The 24,817-nt window shown below is 41.2% G+C and overlaps 1 protein-coding gene across 1 annotated transcript; it reads left to right on the forward strand.

Annotated features, from left to right (window-relative positions):
- Positions 1-1,966: 1,966 nt before the first annotated feature.
- Positions 1,967-14,783, forward strand: LOC116277787 (E3 ubiquitin-protein ligase TRIM58-like). Its single transcript, XM_072949725.1, has 6 exons — positions 1,967-2,389; positions 4,782-4,877; positions 7,869-8,099; positions 10,010-10,032; positions 10,130-10,230; positions 14,174-14,783. Exons 1-6 carry the CDS (start codon positions 1,967-1,969, stop codon positions 14,758-14,760), a joined length of 1,461 nt encoding a protein of 486 aa, XP_072805826.1. The 3' UTR covers positions 14,761-14,783.
- Positions 14,784-24,817: the final 10,034 nt, after the last annotated feature.

Here is a 24,817-nt window from a genome sequence, read left to right on the forward strand (position 1 = left end):
AGAGCCCTCTGCCCTTTTCTTTTCTAACTTTACATCTTTTATTCTGCTCATAATGGTCTCTGTTCTCAAAAACAAAAAATCTATCTACTTTAATTATTCATCTATCCTTTAGGCAGACGGCCTCAAAACCTTGGCCTCCACCAACGCTCCAGGCCAAGCCCTGGCCCTTGGGATGAGGACCCACAAACCTCACAGGATCTGCAAGGGCCTGAGTCATCTGGCCCTGCCTCTCACTGGGACCTTATCTGCCACAGCTCCTCCCCATCTGGCACACACACCAGCCTGCCTGGCTGCCAAATGTCATGGGGCACATTCTGCTCCCTTCAGCAGTAGCTCAGTTTGTGTACTCTGTGCCCTCTGAATGTTCTGCTTGCCAGAGCCCTGCTTCCTGCTTTCTGCTTGCACTCACCCTTCAGAAATTAACTTAGAGCCCCCCGAGGGCCCAATCCTGACCCCCCCCAACTAGTTCAGAGACTTCTGTCACCTTCTTGCATCACTGTTGAGTGTCCTTTCCCCCAGGTATGAGTTCTCCTTGATGGGTTTTAAGTTTTCCTTGAAGAGCCGGGCCATGTGTATTTTGCTGACCTTTGTGTCTGAGATCTTGGCAGCCTGGCTGAGAAACAGATTGAATGATTTGCTACAGGCATGCCTGTCAATCACTTCAAACTCAACAAAGTGAAAATTACATCTTGTGCAGATGACAGTCACTTCCCACATTCGTCTACTTCCCGGATGACCTAATGACCTGACCATATCCATCCTGAGTAGGGAATCACACCCTTTTTGTCAAATCATCTTGCTTTTCTTCTATGTCTTTCTCAGCCTCCCCCACCTCACAGGCACCACAGCACTGATGGGCTGTGCTTGAATGACTCCTTCTAACCAATGCCTTAACCTCCAGGACATGCTTTGCAACAATCATAGGATTTAAATGCTCTGAACTGTTGGGCTGTAGAACCATCGTTATTATAGACATATTTTTTCAGGCATCTCTCCATCAACCCATCTACCCATTTCTTTATCATGGGCTAATTAACGGGAGGTAGAGAAAAAAATGAAGTTTGAAAAAAGATTTTAAGAAATCGTTTTGCTATCCCTTCCTAATCCCAGGGATAGACTGGGATTTCAAAATTGTAGAATAGATAAACAAGATTACACTGTATAGCGCAGGGAAATATACACAAAATGTTATGACAAATCACAGAGAAAAAAAGTGACAATGAGTGTGTATATGTCCATGAATGACTGAAAAATTGTGCTGAACACTGGAATTTGACACAGCATTGTAAAGTGATTATAAATCAATAAAAAATGTCAAAAAAACCCCAAAAAATAGTCAATTCCTAATTTGTGGAAGTTAAGGTCTGTTACTGTTTCTATTCATTACCATCACAAACCAATATGTAGATTTATGTTTCATTTCCATTTACACCATTATTTCATTATTTATTTTCTCTTTTTGGTATTGTAATATTTATTTGTTTTAATTAGTAAGTTTATTTTTTATGGGAATAATGATGACAAAGTTAATAAAAGGGAATTTTCAATAAAAAAATTAAAAAAAAAAAAGAAATCGTTTTGCTGTCCAAGGATAAGAAGGTCATCGGGCAGTTCAGAAAATAAAGAGGGGGAATGGAGCCAAGTAATTCTCCAGTGAAAACATCACAGTGAAAAAACACTAGTATACAGGCTCCATCAAGGGTGCGGTGAGGGATTCCATTAGAAACGCCTTTCCTAGGAGGCCCGAGTTACTAGGATGTTCATTTTATCCTTGTGGTTGAGGTGGTCTGAGTTGCGGCTTTACTGGGTGTGGCGCATTTGGACTCTTGAACCCCAGCCAGGGAAGAAAACCCCGTCGGGTGCCTGCCTCCCCCGAGGCTGCGGGGTTCCTCCCTTCTGTGCCAGACCATCGGGGGAGATAGTGCCGGCAGCTGCGGGGAAGCAGAGCTGCCGCCCGCCGCCCGCCATGGCTTCGGGGGCGCCCGGGGAGCGGCTGTGCCAGGAGGCCAGGTGCCCGGTGTGCCTGGATTTCCTGCAGAGCCCGGTCAGCGTGGACTGCGGCCACAGCTTCTGCCGCAGGTGCATCTCCGAGTTCTGCGACAAGGCCAGCAGCACGCAGGGGGGCCTCTACGCCTGTCCGCAGTGCCGGGGGCCCTTCAGGCTGGAGACCTTCCGGCCCAACAGGCAGCTGGCCAGCCTGGTGGACAGCGTGCGGCAGCTCGGGCTGGGCCTGGGGACCGCGGGGACGCGCCAGTGCCCGCGGCACGGCGAGGAGCTGAACCGCTTCTGCGAGGAGGATCAGGAGATCCTGTGCTGGGTGTGCGACACCACCCCCGAGCACAGGAGCCACCACACTGTGCCGCTGCAGGAGGCCGCCAGGTGCTACCAGGTGAGGGCCGCTGCGCGCACGCGGGGGGCTGCGGTTCCCCGGGGCCGGCGGTGTCATTCGGGAACAGGGGGGGCCGACCGAGGCAGAGGTCTTCAGAGTGCCTCGCCAGGGACAGAGCCAAGTGGCACCACCTGATCCGAGTGACCCCGCACCCTCCCCACCCTCCCCGGTCACGGCTCACATTGGGGTCCCCTTGCCTTGGCTCCGTGATCACCCCACCTTTTGGGACCCCCGTTCAGGGTCTGAAACATACCATCATTTGAGAGTGCCCCTCTCTCCCACGAAACTTTCCCTGGCTGTTTAATTTCATGCTGGTCTTCATTTTCCTGACATTGATGGTCTGGGTTCCACACATAGCACTGGTGGAGAGGGCTGTGCTGTCCAGTTGGTTCTTAGCCCCAAGGGCACACTGTTATTGCAAACACTCACTAATAACTATTATTTGTATATTGCCTTGCTTTTGCATAGTGTCTAGGTCCATGTTAATTAATATTGTCACCAAAACCACCTTGGTGTTTGAACATTGGCTAAGAATAGTGTCTGAGCACAAAGCTCTGATTAACTTTAAAACCTGCCAATGCATGTTCCTCTGAGTGAGAATCCAATAGCTAAGCACAGGGGCCCTTAACTACTCAACATATATTTGTGAACTCATGATGTGAGTGTCCTTAATAAAGAGGTGACTCGTATTGGAAACTCTGTGAATACAATTCTGCAGCTCATCAAAAAGTTTTTGGACATTTTCTGAACGCACTGAATTGCCCAATATCTGGAACAGCTGCTGGAACAAAGGAAGTTAAAGTCATCTTACTGACATTTCCTTGACGTGCTATCCCAATGAAGTAAAGTGCAAATATTAACTTTCTAAAAGCATAACAATAATTATGATTATTGTTATTAATTTAACTTTGTTTTAAATCAGGGTTTGTGATTTTTTTTTTTTTTTTTTTTGGCCTTCAACTTCCCTCTGATCCTAGTGCGAAATAGCCCTCCTGGTTTTCCTTCTTGATTTTGAATGTTGTCTACAAAATTCAGATAGTAGCTGCTTTCTAGCTAGACTTTTGAAGTATGCTCCTGTTTTTCTTTCCTTTTTTTTTTTTTTTTAATACAGAAGGTACCATAGAGTGCGTGGCTCATGTCATATTTCTAAGGAAGCTCTTCTCTGTTTCACTCGCCCTTCTACTAAATACCAAATATCTTCCAACTTCCTTAGCCCATCAGTCAAGACTTTCCAAGGCCCTTAGCTCCTTTACTATATAGTTCTTGTCTTAATGAGTCATTCAGTCCAGCAAAACTAGCCTAATCACTGTTGTCCCCAAACGTGCCACACCTTTTCGCCTCCTTGCTTTTGCCTACAGTTTCTTTTGCCTATAAATATCAAAGTGTTTTATTCCTTCTGAACACCAAAAAAAAGGTCACTTTCTTCATCTCGTTCCGTGCCTCCATGGATTCTACTGCTATTTTGTGTGCTTTACATTAAAATATTACCTTAAAAACAGTTGGTGTTTAAGATGTATTCAAAGGCTTTGGGAAGACTTTGGGTTTTTGTTTATCTTCAGCTTTATTTTATTTTTCCGGAGACCTGTCCAATTACTTTGGGAAGAGTTTAAAAATGTGTGTATGTATCTATCATTGTGTTTTCTGTAAATAAAATGTATGTGTTGACCTCTAGCAGGGGTCTTAAGGTTGAAAAGAGATTTAGTATTCACTACTTAATAGTTTTACGTTATTATTTTTTTTTTACCCCTTGTGAGATATATGGCATTCTGTTTTTATTTTATAAATTCTAACTTACAAGGTTTCTTCTGGCCAAATTGTAATAAATACATTTCTGATTATAAAATGATAAATAATTTTAAGAAGCTGAAATATATAGAGACAAGGAACAGCAACAGTTTTCAATCAAGTACTGGCATATGAGATCTCATTTACTAAACATACTTTATTATACATACATAACTGATCTCTTACTAATTTTTATATATTCATTATAAGCACTTTTATTGTTCAGAATTGATGTCAGCTTACTTGACATACACTTATTTTAATTTTCTTTAAAATTCTGAGTATTTCTTGTAATTAAATATTCCACAACACCTTATTTTAATTCCACCCTGTGAAAATAGGTTTTCTTCCCACTCCCTTATTTTTAATATTTTGGTTAATACAGTTTTTACTATTTAAAATAATGCTGCAATGAACGCACTTTTAGATAAATCTTTGCTTATATGTGGCATCAATATTTGAAAACATGTTTGTGTTTAACAGGTATTAATGAGGTTGAAAACTTTTCTATGCTTCCTAGGGCCTGATCTTTGTATTTCCCCACATACCTGGTCAGCGTTAAGGCCTGAATGAGGGTATCTGTAACGGCTTCCGTGTATCTTCCCAGATGAAGCTCCAGATGGCCCAGGAACTTGTGAGGAAACAGATGGAGGAAGCCTTAACTCAGGAGGCCAGTGTGGGGAAGAAGACTGTCATTTGGAAGGTAAGAGAATATTTTGGGGCTTCAGGAGGCTAGCTTGTCTGAAAGATCCAAATTTGGGTCATTGCATCGTTCTTCCACCATCCTCCCTGCCCCAGGACATTTGCTCCATCTACATAGGTACCCAAGAAAAACATCTCAGCATCATTCTGGATCACCTCAGGCCCTCAAGTTAATATTGTACAGCTGTGTTCTTTTTATCGCTGTTAACACTACCCCAATGCAAATTAGGAATAAATAACTTTTACTGATCTTGACCTTGCTGTCACTCACTGCTGCATTCCTATTACCTAGAACAGAGTCTTGCAGTGTCCCTCCTGCTTTAAAAATTACATCTTTGTTGGATGAACGAAATTATAAATATTGCACAGCATTGATAAATACAGAATACAGGCTGATAGTGATCATCTTACTATATGTAAAATAATCTGAATTTTCAGTGTCTTTTCAGTCATTCAAATATGTATTTCTCTCTTTTCTACACCTCATCTGCTCCTTTTTCTCTTACTTATATAAATACGCAATACACAAACATGCACAGAGGGGTTCTGAACCTGGGGTGATGCGTTCTGAGAGATATTTTGCAGTATCTGTAGATACTGTTTTTAATCACCTGTGTTTTTTGCTTAATTTTTATTTTGGGGGAGGAAGCAAGTAAGTTATTTATTTATTTATTTATTTATTTATTTATTTATGGGGGTGCTGAGGATTGAACCCAGGACCTTCTGCATGCAAAACATGTGCTCTACCACTGAGCTGTGCCCTCCCTCCTCTGTAGATATTTTTGGTTGTCAGAACTGGGAGAGGGTGGTTTTGCTATTCACGTCTTACACGTCAAGGCCAGGAATACTGCTAAATACACCTTACAATGCACAGGACAGTCTTCCCTCCTCCCCAAAAATCACAAAAAAACACCTGGTCACGTGTCAATAGGGTCAAGATTGAGAAACTGTATATAGAAATTACATCAGTGTTTATATTTATACAGTATATATTACAACATATATAGAATTTGCTTTGTAGAATATTTCTCTTCTTTGTACTTCTCCAAGGAACCCTTTTTCTCTGACTGTCTTCTATAATTTTTTAGTTCTTTCTTTCCTCTTTCCTCAAAAAATTGTATCTTACACTCTCTCCTCTGATAGGTATGTTCATAAGGATTATTTTTGCTATATTCTTATTCTGTGATATGTCTTATCTTTCCCATAGTTACATATCCTATAGATAAAGTTAATGGAAATGGACATTTATTGATAATTTTTGTTCTTTGAAGGCAAATAGTCCAAGTAAATTGTTTTTAATTTTGACCTAACCACAAGTTTACAAAACCAGAAACTCCATATCTGAGATCTGGATTCCTACATTTTTTAAAACCTGCCACCGATTATTCTAGAGTAGAGATGATTCTAAGCTCCCTGTTCTAAGCCCCGTAAACTTGCATGATTTTAGCTTTGAGAATGTATCCTAGTGAGCCAAAGGCAACAAGGCTGTGCTTCATGAAATGAAGTCTAAATTCTATGAAAACCCTTGCCTTTCTCCATCTGTAGATATAATTGTGATACTCAAAAGGGTGATGTGAGGGAACAATGAGTTACAACTAACCCCCTTCTCACCCTGTCATCTCTCATGACCCAAATATAATTCTACTTTTTTCAGTGACAGAATTGTTAGCACCACTCCTCACTAGCACAGCCTCTAAAATGAGGCCTGGGGGAGAAATTCACCGAGTTGTACCTTTCAGGTCAGAATATGGAATTCACAGGTGGTTGATTTTTAAAGCGGTCAGTATGATGTGCATCTACTTGTTTAGAAAGTGGCAGAAGGAGGTAGAAATGGGAAATTGGAGGAAGGAGTTGAGCCTTAGGAAATTTGGGGAAAATTATTATTAGAGTTTTTTTTTAAAGGTAACAGCTTATGTCCTTTAATCAAACCAAGATGTTATAATAGTTAATAATGGGCCAGAGAATTCGAAGTGTGGGGAGACTGTGGGAGGATAATTTGCCTCGTATACTCAGTGTAAAGCTAGTTTTCCACCTACCAATCTTAAGAGAATAAAATTTAGATACACTGATGCTGTATCAAAGTATGTTCCTGTTGGCTGAAATAAATGCACAACCTAAAAGCTAAGAGTTACATTTTATTTGGAGGACATTTCTGAGGGCTTGAGCTGGGATGACAGCCTCTCAGATCGCTCTGAGGGACTGCTCCAAAGAGGTGGGGGAGGAGGCAGGATATATAGGAGGTTTACAACAAAGACCAGGTAGTCGGAACATTAAAAGATTACTGTTAAAGAAAACCAGATATCTCAGGTTAAAGAATTTAGTGCTTTTCTATGTATGGGAAGGAGTAAATGTCTGGGCTCATCGAAATCATTCCTTTGACAAGCACCTAGCTCCTTGGGTCCACTAAAAAATGGCAAATGTGAGACTTGGGTAGAAATCGACATGAATTCCTTGAAGTTACGTAAATTAGTTCTTTCTGCAGAGAATGTTAGCCTCACAGTTTCAGGATTACCACTTTGCTGAGGAGTATTTCCTAATCCCTGAACCTTTTCTTATTTACAAATCCAAGTCTCCTTAATCTCTCTTCGTGTTTCAGGTTTTTACACACAGGTCTCATTACACTAGTAATAAATTCTAACATCTGTTGTGCAACTATGCTATGCTAATCACTTTGCTCAACAGTTTAATAGATAGCATATTTGAATTCCCGAACTTCTTTTGCCACATTTACGACACTAAAACTTGGATATAAAAGTGCCTTGCCCTCAAGTCCATGGAAATGGGAATTCACATCCAACAGTCTTTCTCAAAGTCTACCAAGCTTCTGGTGAGTCGCCTCTGGTTTCTACGTGTTGTTAAAATACAGTGGATCAGTTCATAGTTATGAGGATGAGATCGCTCCAGACAGCGTCCCCTCCAGCTTCATCATGAAGGTAGAGAGTCAGACACTCTGCCCCAGTCGCTGATGGTTTGATGGGCTCCGTCACTTCAGGAGAAAGTGGAAACACAGAGGCAGCGCTTCCGGTCGGAGTTTGAAAAATACCGTGGCTTCCTGGCCCTGGAGGAGCAACTGCAGCTCAGGAGACTGGTGGAGGAAGAGAGAGCCACCCTACAGAGGCTGCGAGAGAGCAAGAACCGGCTGGCCCAGCAGAGCAGGGCTCTGAAGGAGCTGGCAGGGGAGCTGCAGGAAAGAAGCCAGCGCCCAACGCTTGGTCTGGGGGAGGTGAGGCTGGGTACCTGGGAGGGGAGGGAGGGGCAGACCTGAGACCAAGGGGACAGACAGATGAGCTTTCAGGGACAAATCACTTCGGCTTTTATGCTCTTCAGGAAAATAGCACTCTAGGATTTATTTGGAAAGCATCTTCATTTTCAATCCTAGCATCAGGATCTGAAGGGAACCTAGAGAATCATACAAAATAGTCCATGTTAAAGACAAAAACTGAAATATTTTTAAAACTAAAGTTAATGGTTTACATAATATTAAACTGAATAAAAAGAGGATGATTACAGCATGCTACCTGAAAAACACTTCTTAAAACCTCACAATCCGTCAGTGATAATATTGCTGTATTTCAGTGACGGCCAGCCCCAAAAATCTTGTTCAGCTGTTTTAGTGCCAATGGCTACAAGTAGGAGTAACATTTTAAATTGTTCACTTTGAAATGTGCATTGTTAATTTTTAAGGCAAATGCTAATTTTCTAGCCCTGTTGTCTTGCCCGGTCCAGGCTGGGTGGGGAGCGATTTCTTGGGCTCCATGCAGCTTGCTCATTATATTTGAGATTATAGAGCGGACAGAAAATAAGAGAGAAAAGGAAATATTTCCTTTTAATCCTCCCTGAAGGCATTAAATCCCAAGTGAATTGAGAAAGTCATCATTATTACTGAATGCATGCTATCATGATAGAATTCACTGCAATAGAAATTTCTGGGCACACTTTATTATATCTCATCCCCAATGACTCCTTTAAGGATTTTTGAACTAAGTAATTCATACAAGTACTAAGTAATTCATAAAAGTATTGTGACTAATAGCACTAATCACAATGTTGGGCGGGGGTGGTATTAAATGAATGAATTTACAAAGCATTTTTATGTAATTTATCCCTCTTTGTCTTCAATAGATCTATATATCAGAAAACCTTATTAGTATTATTTTTGCAATGCCCACTTCCAAGTGAGCGAGCTGACAGACAGGAATACATTTTCTAAATTTCAGACAGTACATAAGCCCAAGAACTTTGGCATTTTCAATAACATTCATTGTTTCATCACATCTCAAAGAACAGCTGATTTCAAATGAACATTTATTAGGGCTGAATGAATGTTAAAATGTTTCATAATACAAATCTTAGGGAGAATATATTTGCAAATAATTTATTTTCATTTTCATACGCTCTTTTCCCTTTCATCTTCAGTACCAGTAAGTTACATTTTCCCCTTAATGGCCAAACACAAAGCCTTATCATTCCCATGGAAGGTAAAGATGATAATTTCCTTATTTTTATGCCCCGTCAAAATTAATTCAACAGGTGGCTATTTTTAGAGGGATTGAGGAAACATAATACAGGTGAATTATTTAATAATCTATTTTAAGATAAAATGTTGCTAGATATTAATGACTTTTATCTTTATTTTATCACATATGAGTCCAAAGATATGGTATGTTGGTTCCAAGAATGAGGAATTTAGGGTTTTCTTACAGGGACAATGAGAGTGGCATTTTACGTCTGTACCTTTCGCTGTTTCTCAAATAAATTTCTGCAGATATTTGGAATCTATTTTTACCCTAAGTCCACTTACAGAGTGTCACTCTTCATTAAAAAGTCAAATGTCAGAATTATTAATTCAGAAAATAGTTAAATCAGTAGATAGAGAAATTAACCTCAACTCTGTGTAGTCTGATTTTATTGTAATAGAGGCTAACAGATTATATTATTTTAAATTCACAAGAAAATTCAACAGCAGCCTGTTTTCGGCTTTCATGAAGAGAGATTTATGTGTCCTGTAGTTTCATCTTAATAGTTAATGATTTCCAATAATTCCTAAAGAGATGTTCATGGTGTGTCCCCGATCTGTCAAAAGTAGTTCGGAGGCCTGACTCACATCTGCTTGTGTTTCTCTTTCACTTTCAGGGTGTGGGAGGAGCCCTGAGCCGGTATGTTTACTTTCTGCATCAGAGAAGGGGTTGGGAGAGGCCGAGGTGGTTGTCGAGATAACCCTCCTAAGAGCTTTCTGTTCTGTGCCCTTCTCAGAAGTAAGAGTGTCCCACGGCTGGAACCGGAGCCCATCCCCGTGGGGCTGAAGACAATGTGCTGCATCCCTGGGATGAGGGAGATGCTGAGGAAGTTCCAAGGTAAGCTGCATTTTAGAGCCTGAGGACCTACGGTGCCTGGGGTGTGGCTGTTAACAGCGGTTTATTCCTGTACCAGTCACGCTGCAGTAACAAACAGCACCCAGTGGTTAGAGGCGAAAATCAGCAGTTTTATTTTGAGATCATGTTACTGGTTTATTACTTGATTCTGGACGCGTTTGTTTCACACCATCTCACCTTGGGAACCGTGCAGACAGAGCCCCACCTCCTTGCCATTGCTGACAGTCATGGGAAGGGGCAAGGTTATGGTGAATCAGGCTCCGCCCCTAAAGCATCCCTTGCTGAAGTGGCCTCAGGGCTTCCCTGAAGGTTTTATTGATGGTCATGCCACACTATGAAAGGGGGAAAGGGAGAGGGCACCAGGCTCAGAAAAAGAGTATTGGGATATTTGATATTTGGTGACTAGTCCTAAAGACTGTCAGAGTCACGGGCATCCACATAAGCTACATTTGGTTAGAACCGTAGGGTTTAAAAGTGACCTTAACTGTGATAGAAGTAACATTCGTTCCAGCCAATCTCCATTTCCTTGCAAAATGCTGTACTGTTTGGAGGACTAAATGAAACATGTTTGAAAGCAGAAAAAAAGCCATCAGTATATGAAACCACTATGGTGCATCAAATAATACAAGGTATGGGCTATTTTTATTATTTGGCAATTTGATAAATTGCTTAAATTAGTCAGTAAATCCAAAACTATTCAGTCAATTATATTTACATAGGAATAACTGTGGTGTTATAAATTAGTTTGTATGGTCTGATCATGTTGTTTATTGAAAGCAGATCAGTACATTTAATTTCTTTTTTATATTCAATTTATAGCAAGGAATGAAAACAGACTGTGGGGCTAAGTTGTGGTTTTATTACTCGCTGGGAAAGAACTTTGTCGCATGATGGGAAAATTCATTATCAGTCCTGTTCAGTGATTTAATCCATGTTCTGATGGGCAGATTAATATATACTAACTATGTGAAATGTTGCGAGTCATTGCAATCATCAGTGTCTTCAGATTACCATTTCTTTTTATTGAATTAAATAATTAATTAGGCAATTCCGCAAATACTGTGTATTTTATGCTGGCCATCTTTGAAGCATTGGAACATATCATTGAACAAAAACAACAAAAACCTTACAAATCTCCAGCTTCATGTTGCAAATATTTACTTAAATTATGCAAAATACATAGAATGTTAAGAGATGATACAGAATATAGGGGGAAAGAGAATACATTAAGGGTGGCCAGGATTTCTGGGGTTAGAGCATCTGATTTTGAATTTGATGGGCAAGGAAAACTTCGCTCGGTAAGGGGTAACTTCAGCAAATACCTGATGTGGAGGAAAAGTATTCCAGGCAGCAGAAGTGAGTGACAAGGCCTGAAATGGAAGTATGGGAGGTACACTTCAGGAGCTTCGAGGACGTCTGTGAGGCTGTGGTGGAGTGAGTGAGGGGAGAGCTGAAGAGGCCGAGAAAGCCCCCATAGTGCAGGATCCAACAGGAAGACCACTGTGGGCCGGATGCTTTACCTCCGAATGAAATAGGACATTTTAAAGCTGTCAATGGAGGAATAGCGTGACAGGACTAATGTTTTGTAAGCATCACTGCGTGTGCTTCATTGAGAATAAATTACAGACAGTCAGAGCTTGATGTGGGAAAGTCAGTTAGGAGCCTTTGTAATAATTCAGTCAGAGATGACTGTCTCTTGGATACGGGGGGTGCTGAGAAATGGACAGAATCTTGGTATATTTTGAAGGCAGATATCCTGGATTAAATAGGAGGTGTCAGAGAAAGAGAAAAGTCATGAATGATTCTAAGATTTAGAATGCTAGAATTAACATAATGAAGTTGCTGTGTACATTGACAGGTAAAGCTGCAGGTGAGGCAGAAAAAGGGAAGTTGGGTTTCGGTCACATCAATGTTGTGATGAATGTTAAGTATCCAAATGTTGATGTCACGTTGGCAGATGAATTTACAAATACTGAGTGCCAGGAAAAAAAGGGTAAGCTAGAGATATATTTTCTGAAGTAGTAAGGTTATGAATGGAACGTAATGAAAGCAATGAGCCTATCAGGCCAAGAACACAGCAGGAGGGAGCCGAGCAGGAGAAAAGAGGTCGCAGTCCTGAGATCTTCGTCTTATCCAGGAGCAGTGATGGAGGAGAAGAGGAGAAAACAGCAAAGGAGACCAGAAAAGGTGGCTAGTGGAGAGGGAGGGAAAGTGTGGTGACTGGTGGTGTCTTTGGAAAGAGAAGTGAATTTTTCCAGGTCAGAGAGATTCTTAACAGTGTCAAAACGCTACAGAAAAGTCATTTCAAGTGAAATCTAAGGACTGATTGCTTTCCAGTGTGTGGGTAATTGGGAAGAAAGGGCAGTTTGTTTAGGGTATTACTCTATCTTGGTAGGGTAGGGACGGGAATTGGAGGTTGGTGTATTAACAACCATTTCACAGATTTATTTTCTTATAAAGGAGCAAAGAAGTGGGCTGGATTGGGAATGGTGTATAAAGACATGACATATACTAAATAGACTTAGCACAATTCCAAACAATTCCACAGTTCTTTTCAATTCTTGTTACTTTATGGTCTCTAGAGTTTGGGAAAATCACATAATCTCTTGGACTCTTGAGTCTCCCGTCTATAATGTGAGGATGATAATGGCTACTTTGAGGGAGACTACATGGGATAGCATAGATGATGTATTACTTATGTGACCCTCTCAGGTTTGACTGTCATTAAAAGGTCACCAGAAGTGGCTTAGAGACAAGTAAGAATAACAGTCATCTTATAAATATGTGTGATTATTCTGTTAAAACAAAAATATGATTAACAAAATTTACTATTTTTAAATGTTTATGAAGAAAAGATACTGAATATTTTATACCCTCCCTTGTTCATTTCATAAATAGATATACTTATTAATTAGAGGTACAAATAAAGTTTCATAATAATCTCACTGGGACTTCATAGTATCAGTGTCGGTTTTGTACTGCTGTGTAACAAATTACCACAAATTTAGTTACTTAAAACCACATCCATTTATTAGTTCACAGTTCTTTAGATCAGATGCCCACATAAGTTCAGCAGGCTTCTCTGCATAGGGTTTCATAAGATCAAAATCAAGGTGCTGGCCAGGCTGGGCTTCTCTGAAGGATCTGGGGAAGAATCCACTTTCAGGTTTATTCAGTTTGTTGACATAAAGCATTTCCTTGTGGGACTGAGATCCCCGTCTCCTTGTGTGGAGATCACCAAACCTTTCTCCTCACGGATCCCACTCCATCTTCAGAGGCAACAATGACTCATGAAATCTGAACCTCTCTGATTTTCCCTTCTGCCACCAGCCCAATAGCCAATGAAACTTAGATCACCTCCCTCTTTTCATGCAATATAACATAATCATGAGAGTACCACCATGGTCTGAAGGTCATGAGACTCACTGTAGAATTCTGCCTACCATCGTAACATAGCTTTGAAAGCGGTCAATTTCATATTAAGCTGAATCTGAATTTAAAACAAATTGAAACATGTGAATATCATAGGAAATTTTTCTATAGGCTTTGAGGGAAAAAAAGAAATCATCCCAAGGGAGTTGTGAATTTTATTTAAATGCAGATCTTCCTAAGAACACCCAAATGCTTTGGATAGAGATAAAAGGAATCTAAATGGTTATATACTTGGTCTGTCATATAATCAATGGTTACATTTTAATTGGGAACAATAATGAGCCCTGGATTATGCCGGGGTAGCAGTGGAATACACCCAAAAGCAATAAAGCACCTACTCATTAATCTGCAATGTGATACACTTACTTTGTTATCTCTAGGGGTTGTTTGAGAGAGTGAGGATGGTGTGACTCTTTTCCTCAATATCCTGGCTTTATAAGTTTTCACAAATATGTTCTGTTTTTTTACGTGTTCCACAAAATTCTTTCTGCAGTTGACATAAAACTGGATCCTGCCACAGCACATCCGAGCCTCCTCTTGACCGCAGACCTGCACAGAGTGCAGGATGGAGAACTGTGGAGGGATGTCCCCAACAACCCCGAGCGATTTGACACATGGCCCTGCATCCTGGGTTTGCAGAACTTCTCATCGGGGAGACATTATTGGGAAGTCATGGTGGGAGAAAGAGCAGAATGGGGGTTAGGTGTCTGTCAAGACATGGTGTCAAGAAAGGGGGAAACCACACCATCTCCGGAGAATGGGGTCTGGGCCATGTGGCTACTGAAAGGGAGTGAGTACCTGGTCCTTGCCTCCCCACCAGGGCCTCTCCTCCACCTGGAACAGCCGCGTCGCATTGGGATTTTCTTGGACTATGAAGCAGGTGAAATCTCCTTTTACAACGTCACAATTGGGTCTTACATCTACACATTCAACCATCTGTTCTCTGGTTTCCTCCGACCTTACTTTTTCATCTGTGACACGACTCCAATAACGTTGCCGCCTATCATGGAAGTGGAGTCAGAAAGCCGGGCGTCCAGAGCTCGCTTTGACCGTGCTAATGTTAGAGATGACCGTTCCTAAAATTCTGTTCCTGAGATACACCCCCAAGCCTGGCAAAGCTTCCCGGAGTAGAAAGGACAGAATACATATGTGAAGGCTCAGTAAATGTCCCCATTTACGTTAGCACTTTACTTCTGGTCACTATGGGAACTCTCCCATAGGGGCAACAGAAAACATACAAAATATTTGCATTTGGAAGAGGGTTGTGTAGTATAATAATTTTGGAGATGGGACAATCTTATCACTCTTTTCCGAGATGGCACCAACACGCTTTCTTGATGAGGTTTTCTTCCAATGAATGGATCTTGTATTAAACAAAGATATCTATATATTTACTATAATGTCTCACTCCTAAAATTCTTTCATTCCAAGTTTTCCACATACTAAGAATTAGAAATGGCAATTCTTAAATTGGTTTAGAACAGTCCAGTATCGTTCTAGCATCAGATCCATAATTCTGTTTCTCCTTATTTGCCATCTTCTCTTCTTACTCTGTTTCTCACTTTTTTCTCTTTATTGATTCTTTTTTTTTCCGCTTTATACTTCTTACTGTCACCTTCCATTTCCTCCTAAATTAGTATATTCACAACCATTTCTTTATATACTTATGATTCCTATGACTATATTCCATTACTCTTTAAATTGTCTTTACTCAGGGATCAATTTTGGGAAATGATGACATTCATTCCTATGATTCAAATATCAGCGAGTCCCACGCCATACCCCTTTGCAACTTTCTTATCTTTGTGTAGATTTTTTTTTTACATTAGAAATTGCTCAAAATTCTGATTCAATGAATTCTTTGACCTAGCCATTTACTAGCTGTAAGACCTCAAATAAATAATCTCTTTTTCTCTCAGTCTTTAACTATTTAATATGATTCCTATACATAGAGCAATGATACAGATCTCACAATGATTTGGTAAATAATTAAGGTCATGAATTATATGATTTGTTTAAATTCAACTTTACTACTTAAATTCAATATAAAAATGACCATAATGATGAAACAAAATAATATTACACTAATTTTTAAAGAATTTTCTATACATTTTCAACAAAATTCTTTTTTTTCCAATTGCTTAAAAATTATTGAAAGCTAACTTTGTTGCCATCTTTATATCTAATAATTGCTAGCCAAATGCTAAAATGATTCAATGCTAAATATTTAAATATGCTAAATAATTACTAATTAATGAAAAATTTAAATAAGATCATCCCAGTAATAATCTGTTGAGACTGTAATCCTCTCCCTTTACTTTACCTTCAGTTTTAAGGAGCTTTCCTGTTCCGAAGTGATTTCTTTGACTAAGATCTTCCACTTACTTTGCAATAACATTACTAGCTTAGTTTTTTTTCTATATTTTTAACACGTTTCTTCTCAGACATTGTTTCTGAAGGAGAATTATGGATCATCATAATTTTAGGAACGGAGAAATTTTGTCAAACTATATTTCCAGATGGCTCTACATTCTTTATTGATGGAGACTAGTGTTCAACAAACATTTCTATACGTTCGTGTTTGATACATTTATGTTTGATCACAAGCAAACAATTCCGCCCTCTGTTTTGGAAACTGAAGTGATAAGAATGTGCACTTACATTCCTCTTGTTGATACTTTATATAGCATACCTGCCTCAGGTCTCTTCCATTCATGATCCAAGCAGAAGACCCTGGGTCTCAGTTCATGCTTCGCCATCACCAGGGCTTAAATGGGGCCAAGCAACTTCATGCAACACCTGACTGGTCACTAAGGGCCCGCACTCCATGACAGAGAACATACACTCAGACCAGTAGAGCCCCCTCCCCGTAGGAACAAGAGGGACAGAATCAATGGTCTAAGATCACGCCACCCCTGGGAACTCCACCCATTCACTGGGACGAGGAAGCCTCATGGGCCCAGGCCTTCTGCTCTCCTCGGAGGGTGAGAAGGCAGTCCCGTGAATGCCCCCTCCCTACTGAGAAAGCCAACATCTTAGTCTCCACTTCCCTTTAACCCTGTTACCTCATTGTGATAAGAATCATGACTTATGTTAGTTACCAAACCAACTTAAATCTTGCTTCAGCCCTTGCATTCCAAACTTCACAAAGCTTTGTGCATTTCTGTTAAGACCCCTTCCCAATTCCTAAAAGGGTTTCCACTGTTCTTTTTGAAATTCTGGTTCATTAACAGCAAAATTCTTCAAATGCATATCTATTCCTTTGCTTTCCCTTTACCTTCTTCTCCATCCTTTCTACACACACACGTGCAGACACACACAATCACACAGTACACAGAGGCTTCTCCAGTGGATGGTAACTCTTTTTTTTTTTTTTTTAATTATTCAGGCCAAAAATCTGGTTAACTCTTTTCTTGACTTCACTTTCCCATATCTAGTCCATCAGTAAACCTTGTTGGCTCTACCTTCAGACTCTATCTAGAATTCAATCAGCTCTGACCGGTCTGCTGCGATAACCCTGGTCTGAACATCCATTCTCTCCCTGTGGGCTATAACATTAGTTTCCTAGCAGTAATCCTCACCGTACCTCAGCCCCTCCCACATCCCTTCTTAATGCAGCAGCTGGGCTGATCCTTTTAGTACCTGAGAGATGGTAGTATGATTGTAACGACTTCCCATTCAACCTAGCGTTAAAGCCAAGACCCTTACAAGAAGCCCCCAGACCCTGGAAGATCTGAGCATCAATTCCTCCTCTGATTCTGACTCCCTTCCTTTAATTACCTTTTGATTCTTCCTCCCATCTACTCCAGACCAGGCACTTCCCACCATCAGCCCTTTCTCGACCTGCAACTCCCTTTTCCAAGATGTCTCTTTAATTCATTCCCTTCCTTCCTTTAAGCCTGCTCAAATCCAGCTTCTCGGTGAGAACCATACCACCTGATCCACCCCAGAGCCCACCCAGGCTCACCACCCAACCTCTTCACTGGGACCAACAGAGGAGCTGTTCTTTATAGAACTTGTCACCATCTAATGTATTATTGTTATACTATTTATTATGTTTGTTTGTTTATTTATTTATTTATTTATTTAGCTTTTGCCTTTTCTGGATGGAGTGTAAGCACCCTGAGTGGAGGGATCTTTGTCTTTTAATAATGATACATGCCTGACATATCTCAAACAGCTCGAATACTGGTTTGCATGTGGTTATCGCTCAGTGCACATTTGCCGAATAAATAAAGGATTGACTTTTTGTAGGGGGCACAAGTAAGGGATGATCTGAAAATGTTTTGTGAAATGTAATACATGCCAGTGGCATTATCATTATAATTACTAATGTATAACTAGGCAACCAGTGACCAATAAAGTTCAATGTCAAGTGCTAAACGAGTGAAATCAATTTTTTAAGTAGACAGAAAATTTGAATGGAAGGCTGAAGCTGCAGAGGCCATGATTCTAGGGGAGCGATGACTCACTCTGCCCAGGCATGGTCCCACTGAGCCTCCTGTAGCTTTGACTCCCTGTGACAATACGATGACACCGTTGACTCATACGCTGCTGTGTATGTACTCCATCTGCCAGTTCTCATACTCTCTAGGAATATGGGGAACATTATATAAAATGATCTGGGCTAAAACTTTTTGTGAAAATTGACTCTTTCATGCTTTTTGAGCCCCTCTTCATCGTAACTGCACAGTAGAGTCATTTCCTCTCCCTACAGGATGTCTTGGGTTTGCTCTCCCAAGAGGGACAGTGTGTCGCACGAGAGACCCATCACTTCCCTGCTACCACGCACCCCTCTGTGATTATCTGTTGGAATTTTTTCTAGCCCCAATTCTTATAGAGAATGAATAAAATAATAAAAGAATGATTAAAAAAGTCAACTTCAAACATTAGACTGTAGGTTTTCTGACCTTTAACTTTCTGGAGCTATGTTTACAGTTTATCAGAAGGCTGGATGATTTATTCAGATAATTCATTTGGTCTTGTTCCCCACCACCCAATCATGTGACTGATTTGGCAAGTGAATGAACTAGTTAAGCTAATAATTCTAGCATGTTGAGAAGGCCCCAAATGAAGGCAGCTAGGAAGAGGGGGCATCTGTGGGGCTGGTTGAGAATGGGAAGTAAACTTAGCTTCATCCGCAGGCAGAAGGGGTGATTTTGATGCATCTTGTCCCAAAGGGCAGCGAAATTGAGGACACTGGGATTTATTAAATCCGTTTGCTCACCAAGAACCAATCACTCCCTGTGTGTTTTCTGTGTACTTCTGGGGCCCTCTGTGGATTTACTCTTCCATCATAAGATGGAAGGATGGAGGTGGTCTGCATCTGTATAAAATACATATTCTACAAATCTGCAAGTTCTATACCTTCACCTGTATGGAATATTCTCTTTATTCCCTGATCTGTAACTTTGTCTACTCAAAAGCACCTGAATAATTATTTTGATAAACTCCCTAGCCAGTTCACTCAAGCTGCACTGTTTTTCTCTGACATTGCATGGCTGATTGCAGGCATTCAACTTCTTTTCATTTATTTACTTTATTATTATTACTATTATTCTTTTAATTTCAGCCTTGGGATGTCATATTTGCCTCTACAAAGGCATTAAAAACACAATCATAACATATATACACAACCTAATAAATCAGGGGCTCATGATACTTGCTCATTTACCCCTCCTAGTTCGTGAAACTAAAGTATAAATTGATATATACTGACATATTCCTTTCAAATCCTAAATAAATTAATAAATCAAAATTGTCCCCCCATCAGTTCCTTTAATTAATAATGAACTTTCTATTAACTGGTGTACCTATAAAAATTTTCAACGATCTAAGATAATGGGTTCTATCTTTTTCATACATAAAATTCTTAGTAAAAAAATATGTCAAAATACTTTTGCCTATTTTTGGTACATCTAAGGTAAAAAAAAAAGATTCTTTCCAGGCAAGATGGGACTGATTATACCTCAATTGTTTTTTAGATACATAATAATTCTTAGGAAGAGAGGAAGGAAGCAAATAATCCATCAGTATTTATGTTTATAGAACAAAAATGAATTGAGTCCCCAGTTTTATTTACAAGAAGAAATATATCCTTTTCCTATCAAGGGACAAATTCTCATGGTCCTCATTTCCTGTCTGGACCTTATGGGAGACTATAGAGTTGAATGTGATGCTTACCTACATCACAGCTCAGTGTATGTGCTAACGGCCCCTGTGGGTTCAGAAGTTTCCCCAGAGCTTGGGGCTGTTGAGTCTTCCCTCAGGAGAATTGTGTCTTATTGTCATTGTCATAATCTCCTCTGCACACATATCCTGGTCCATCTCATTTACAGAGGAATGGACCAAGCCCAGGAGAAGCACCTTCATTTCCTCCTGCATCTGGAATTGCCCATAGTTGGAGGGTCTGTATGCATCCAGGACGGGAGGAGACATTGCACAATCTCATGAAGATCCTTCCATTAGATCTGCACCTTCTGACTTCTGATTTTTTTTTTTATTTGGACCCACTTTATTATTTTTATTTTTGAAGTTTGACTTTCTCACTCTGTGTGTCTGTGAGTTTTAAGCCTGTGATGTGTTGAAGCCCAGGACACAGCACAAGTTAGTCTGTTCCTTGTTGCTTTCTGCCTAAAGCTAATCTTATTTATCTTTTCTTTTGGCCGGAGATCACCTATTACTTAATTCCTTGGTCCCCTCAATTAGAGTTTATCTTTTGGGCAGACAGGATTCAGTGCTTTAGTATCTTTCCCAGTCCTATGTATTTGATGAGTTCTCCATAAATACTTGTGGCTATGACAGCCGAGGGAAGAGAGGCAGGCCTCACAGTGTGGTGTGGTGGGTAAGAACAGGCCTGGTGAGTTACACTGCCTGGAAGAAGCCCACTTGATAGTCAGCTGTTGCCTGGGACTGCAGGCACCCACCTTACTTTCTTTTTCTGAAATTCAGTTGCTTTCATTTGTAAATGAAGATAATAACAGCTCCAAGGCCTAGCCTAGTGCCTGGCACATAGTATGGACACAATAGATATTTGTGGAAATAATACCTATCTCATTGGGTTATTGTGAGGATTAAAGGAGACAATGAATGTCACTTATTTCTCACAGAACCTAGCATATAGTTAGTAGTTACTTAATGAAAGTAGCTACTCTGCACTATTTGATCATTAATATTTAGAACACATGTACATAGTATGCTATAATGGGGCAAGAATTAAAAAAAAACTGAATTCAAATCCCCATTCTATCATTTCCAGTAGAATAAGCTACTGGATTTAGGATCAGGAGATTCAGGTGTGACAGCTGACTCTACCATGGACTAGCTATGTAACCTTGGTTAAGTAACTCTTTGGGGTGGGGGAGTAATAGCTCAGTGGCAGAGTGCATGCCTTACGTGCATGACATTCTGGGTTGAATCCCCAGTACCTCCAATTAAAATCGTTAAAAAACCCCACCTAATTACCTCCTCCCCAAACAAATAAAAACAATAAGTAAGTAACTTCTCTGAACTTCAGTCTCCTGAAAAGCAAGGGGATTGAGTAATCATTAAGATTCCTTTTTCCAGCTCTAACAGCCTCAGTCTAAGATGTAGTCTCATGCCGGCCTCTTACCTTCTCTGGCCCCAGTTTGCCCATCTGTAAAACGGCACATGAATGTTCAGGAGCCCCTCTCTGGGGCATTGCACTGGTATGCAGATCCCAGTGCCCTTCCAATCTCCATACAGGGCCTGGTGATACTTGTTCAGCTTGGACTGAGTGCTAGGTGGCATGAACTAGTTACTTGTCCATACAGAGCCCTGGTTCCCTCATAAAGTTGTACGAGATCACCTCTCCCCTCTGCCTCCAATTATAGGAATATACAAAAGAATGACCAACAGTGACCATTGTGTCCTGTCTTAAAAAGTTCAGAGAGGGTCTAATGTGAATCCTCTTCAGGAAATACTTATCAATAAATAAAAAACAGTGCATTCTAGTTGCAGTGCACAATAATTTGCCTTTGATTAAGGTTACATATAATTATGAAGAATCCTGCTTAAATTCATTGAGATCCATTTAATCATTTAATCATTACTTCCCTTGGTACCTCTTTTGAAGCCTCAGTCTCTAATTTACACAGCACTTTGACTCACATATCACTTGACTCCTCACAAGAGCTGAGAAGGTAGGAGCAAGTCAAGCATAATTTATCCCATTTTTCAACTAGGAAAGGGGGCCCAGGCGAAGTGCTGAGAGCTGGCCAGGGTGTGGAGGCCACATTACAAATTATGGAAGGGTTGGGACTAGACATCAGATTGCCTGGCTGTTGCCACCAGCACCTCTCTTCAGTAGTCCTGGTTACAACAACCCTGCAACTGGCCTTTTCCCTTGGGGCAGTTCCAAGAGGCTTTTCAACAGCCTTCTCCTCTGTCCAGTTGGTTATGTGCCAGAGGCCAGGACTTTGCCAAGTGAAGTGTGGGGCCACAAGCACCCAAAGGGTCTTGTTAGACATGCAGATTTCTGGATCCAGTCCAAGACATGCCTGATTCCAAATGCGTCAGAATGTGCATTCAGGGTTTCCCCTCATGGTACAAACTAAAATAGCGGATCTAGTGTAACCTATTACTGTAGTAATTATTGTCTTCAGATACAAAACGAGCACTTGCTTATCAGTTAATTTGCTTTTTTCTCCACCTTAGAATGTAAATTCCATGAGGACAGGGACCTTGTTAGCCTGGTTTTATTTCCAAACCCTGCTTCCTAGAATCCGCATAGTACGAGGTCGGTAAATATTTAATTGCACTAAAATTTGAAACCGCTGCCGTATACCACTTACACATTTTACAATCGGGAAACTGAGGCCCAACTGCTGCAGAGTTGGTAAGGGGCAGGGTCCGGATAAAATCTCAGATCTCCAGAGTGCCAATCAGGCTTGGTTTATCTACCCTCTCCCACCCCCGCCGCAAGCAATCTTTATAAAAAATGAAATCCACTTGACAAAAAAGACATTTCCTGTCCATAAATTCTCGGTGTCGGGGCTTGGCCGGGTTGGGGTCTGCTAGTAATTCCCTGGTCATTTCCTAGGTGCCCGATGGCCCCAAGGGTTAAAGGCCTGCCTTCCGGGCCGGGCGTCAACTCCAACTCGGGACACTGTCCCGGCCGGGCGGGCTGGGAGGAGCCGAGCACAGTCCGCGGAGGTGAGGGCGGCTCGCCCAAGGTCACCCAGGCGGGGCCTGGAGGGGCCAGGCCCACGGGGCACCCGAGAGCCGGCAGCACCCCTCTCCACCATCCTGTAAATCGAGGGCGACATTAATGGCTCCTTCCCAGCGTAATCTGGCGCACCCAAACTAAAGAGCGCGAGCAGGCCCGGCCGGCCGCGTGGCCCGTTCCCATGTGCTCCACCTGCGTCCGCTTTCACGCGCTGGCCCTTTAAGGCACTTCCCCCTCTTTACCACCCTACCTCTCCGGCCCCGCTCACCGCCCCCCCTCCCGAATTGCATCAGGCACGTGCTCGCCCCCGTCGGGTCTGCGTACCCCTCCCCCCCAGGCTCCGAGGTGCGTCGGGGAATCGGCGGCGAGGGGCGGGGTGACTTCTGATTTTTAATGATACCTGGTACCATACAAGTAAAAATGGTAAGCAGATTTCTGGATCTCAGAACTATGACATTATGATCCATAAGACATATATGTTTGGTCACCCAGATGACCAAAATGTATTTCTCACATATGTTGGTCTTTGTCCACAGTTCCTGACTCACAACTCCCCAGACCTTTGGAATTTCCTAAGTGTTGAGAATGACAAAGGTGTCTTTTGTTATATTAATGAGGTGACTTTGGAAAGCACCTGAGGATGGGGACTGTTGCCAGTGGACAACCATGTGATTCAAGGGTTGGTACTTTTCAGTCCCACCCTCTGATCTCTTGGGAAGAGAGAGAGGCTAGAGGTTGAATCAACTGCTAATGACTGATTATTTAATCAATCACACCTATGAATGGGGCATAAAAATCCAAAAGGATGGGGCTGGGAGAGCCTTGAGGTTGGTGAACACATGGCGATACGGGGAGAATGCATCACTTTGAGAGAGTGTGGAGCCTCCATGCCCTTCCAGCTTTGCCCTATGCATCTTTTCATCTAGATGTTCCTTTTATAATATACTGGTCGCCTAGTAAGTAAAATGTTCCTCGGAGTTCTGTGAGCTGCTCTAAAAAATTAATCTAGCCTGAGGAGAGGGGTCATGAGAATATCTGATTTGCAGCCAATTGGCCAGAAGCACAGGTAACAACTTGGGCTTTTTTGCAGCTGACTTCTAAATTGGTTAGGGTTTGGGGAAGTCTTGTAGGACTGAGCGCTGACCTTGTGGAATCTCTGGGTAGAGAGGGTCAGAATTGAGCTGAGTTCTTGGATACCCTGCTGATGTCCAAGAATTCTTTGCTGGTGGTGGGACTCCCCAACTCTGTTGGAAATTGTGCTAACAGCAGGACTTGGGGATGCTCAGTCTCAGATCCAGTTTTGTTACAAGAGAAGGAAAGGAGCAGCATCTTGATTAAAGCTAGCAAGATGTGAGGTATTAGCGAGAACATTCTCTTTCAATCGTCCTGACCCTTCTTGTGAAGAGGCCGTTCTTATCTGCACATCAAAGTTGTAAAAAGAATTCAGGAGATTGGAACTCAAGCTCTCTTGAAAACCAAATTCACATCCCTCCCTGCGTGAGACCCATGTTTCAGTCCTCAATCTCAATTTTCTCTTATGTCACAGGATTTACAATTTTAAGACTACAAGATCATACAGCAGTTTGTTTTAAAACACAGGCATTAATCTGGAGATTGAAAGTTTCATCTTTTTTCTTTCCTAACTTCCTGTCTTTCTTTCTACTTTTTTTCCTTTTTCAGTTTGCCAATTACAAGAACAACAAAGAAAGATTTAGTAAAGGGGATGGGACAATTATTTCTTTAAAGAAGAAATAGCAGGGGGGAGGGTATAACTCAGTAGTAGAGTGCATGCTTAACATACACGAGGTCCTGGGTTCAATCCCCAGCACCTCCATTTAAAAAGTAAACAAATGAGATAAATAAACCTAATTACTTCCCCTCCTAAAAGAAGGAAAAACAAAGTTAAAAGGATGGATTAACAGACTTTAAAAGAAGAAAATCATTCATAGA

This window comes from Vicugna pacos, chromosome 3 (assembly GCF_048564905.1).
Source record: "Vicugna pacos chromosome 3, VicPac4, whole genome shotgun sequence".
NCBI classification, from domain to species: Eukaryota; Metazoa; Chordata; class Mammalia; order Artiodactyla; family Camelidae; genus Vicugna; species Vicugna pacos.

What these genes read in the sequence shown, in the direction of transcription:
- LOC116277787 (XM_072949725.1), top strand. Translation starts at nt 1,967, where the DNA reads ATGGCTTCGGGGGCGCCCGGGGAGCGGCTGTGCCAGGAGGCCAGGTGC. An exon ending in AGAAGACTGTCATTTGGAAG is followed by an intron (nt 4,878 to 7,868) that starts GTAAGAGAATAT and finishes CCGTCACTTCAG; the next exon opens with GAGAAAGTGGAAACACAGAG. An exon ending in GTGGGAGGAGCCCTGAGCCG is followed by an intron (nt 10,033 to 10,129) that starts GTATGTTTACTT and finishes TGCCCTTCTCAG; the next exon opens with AAGTAAGAGTGTCCCACGGC.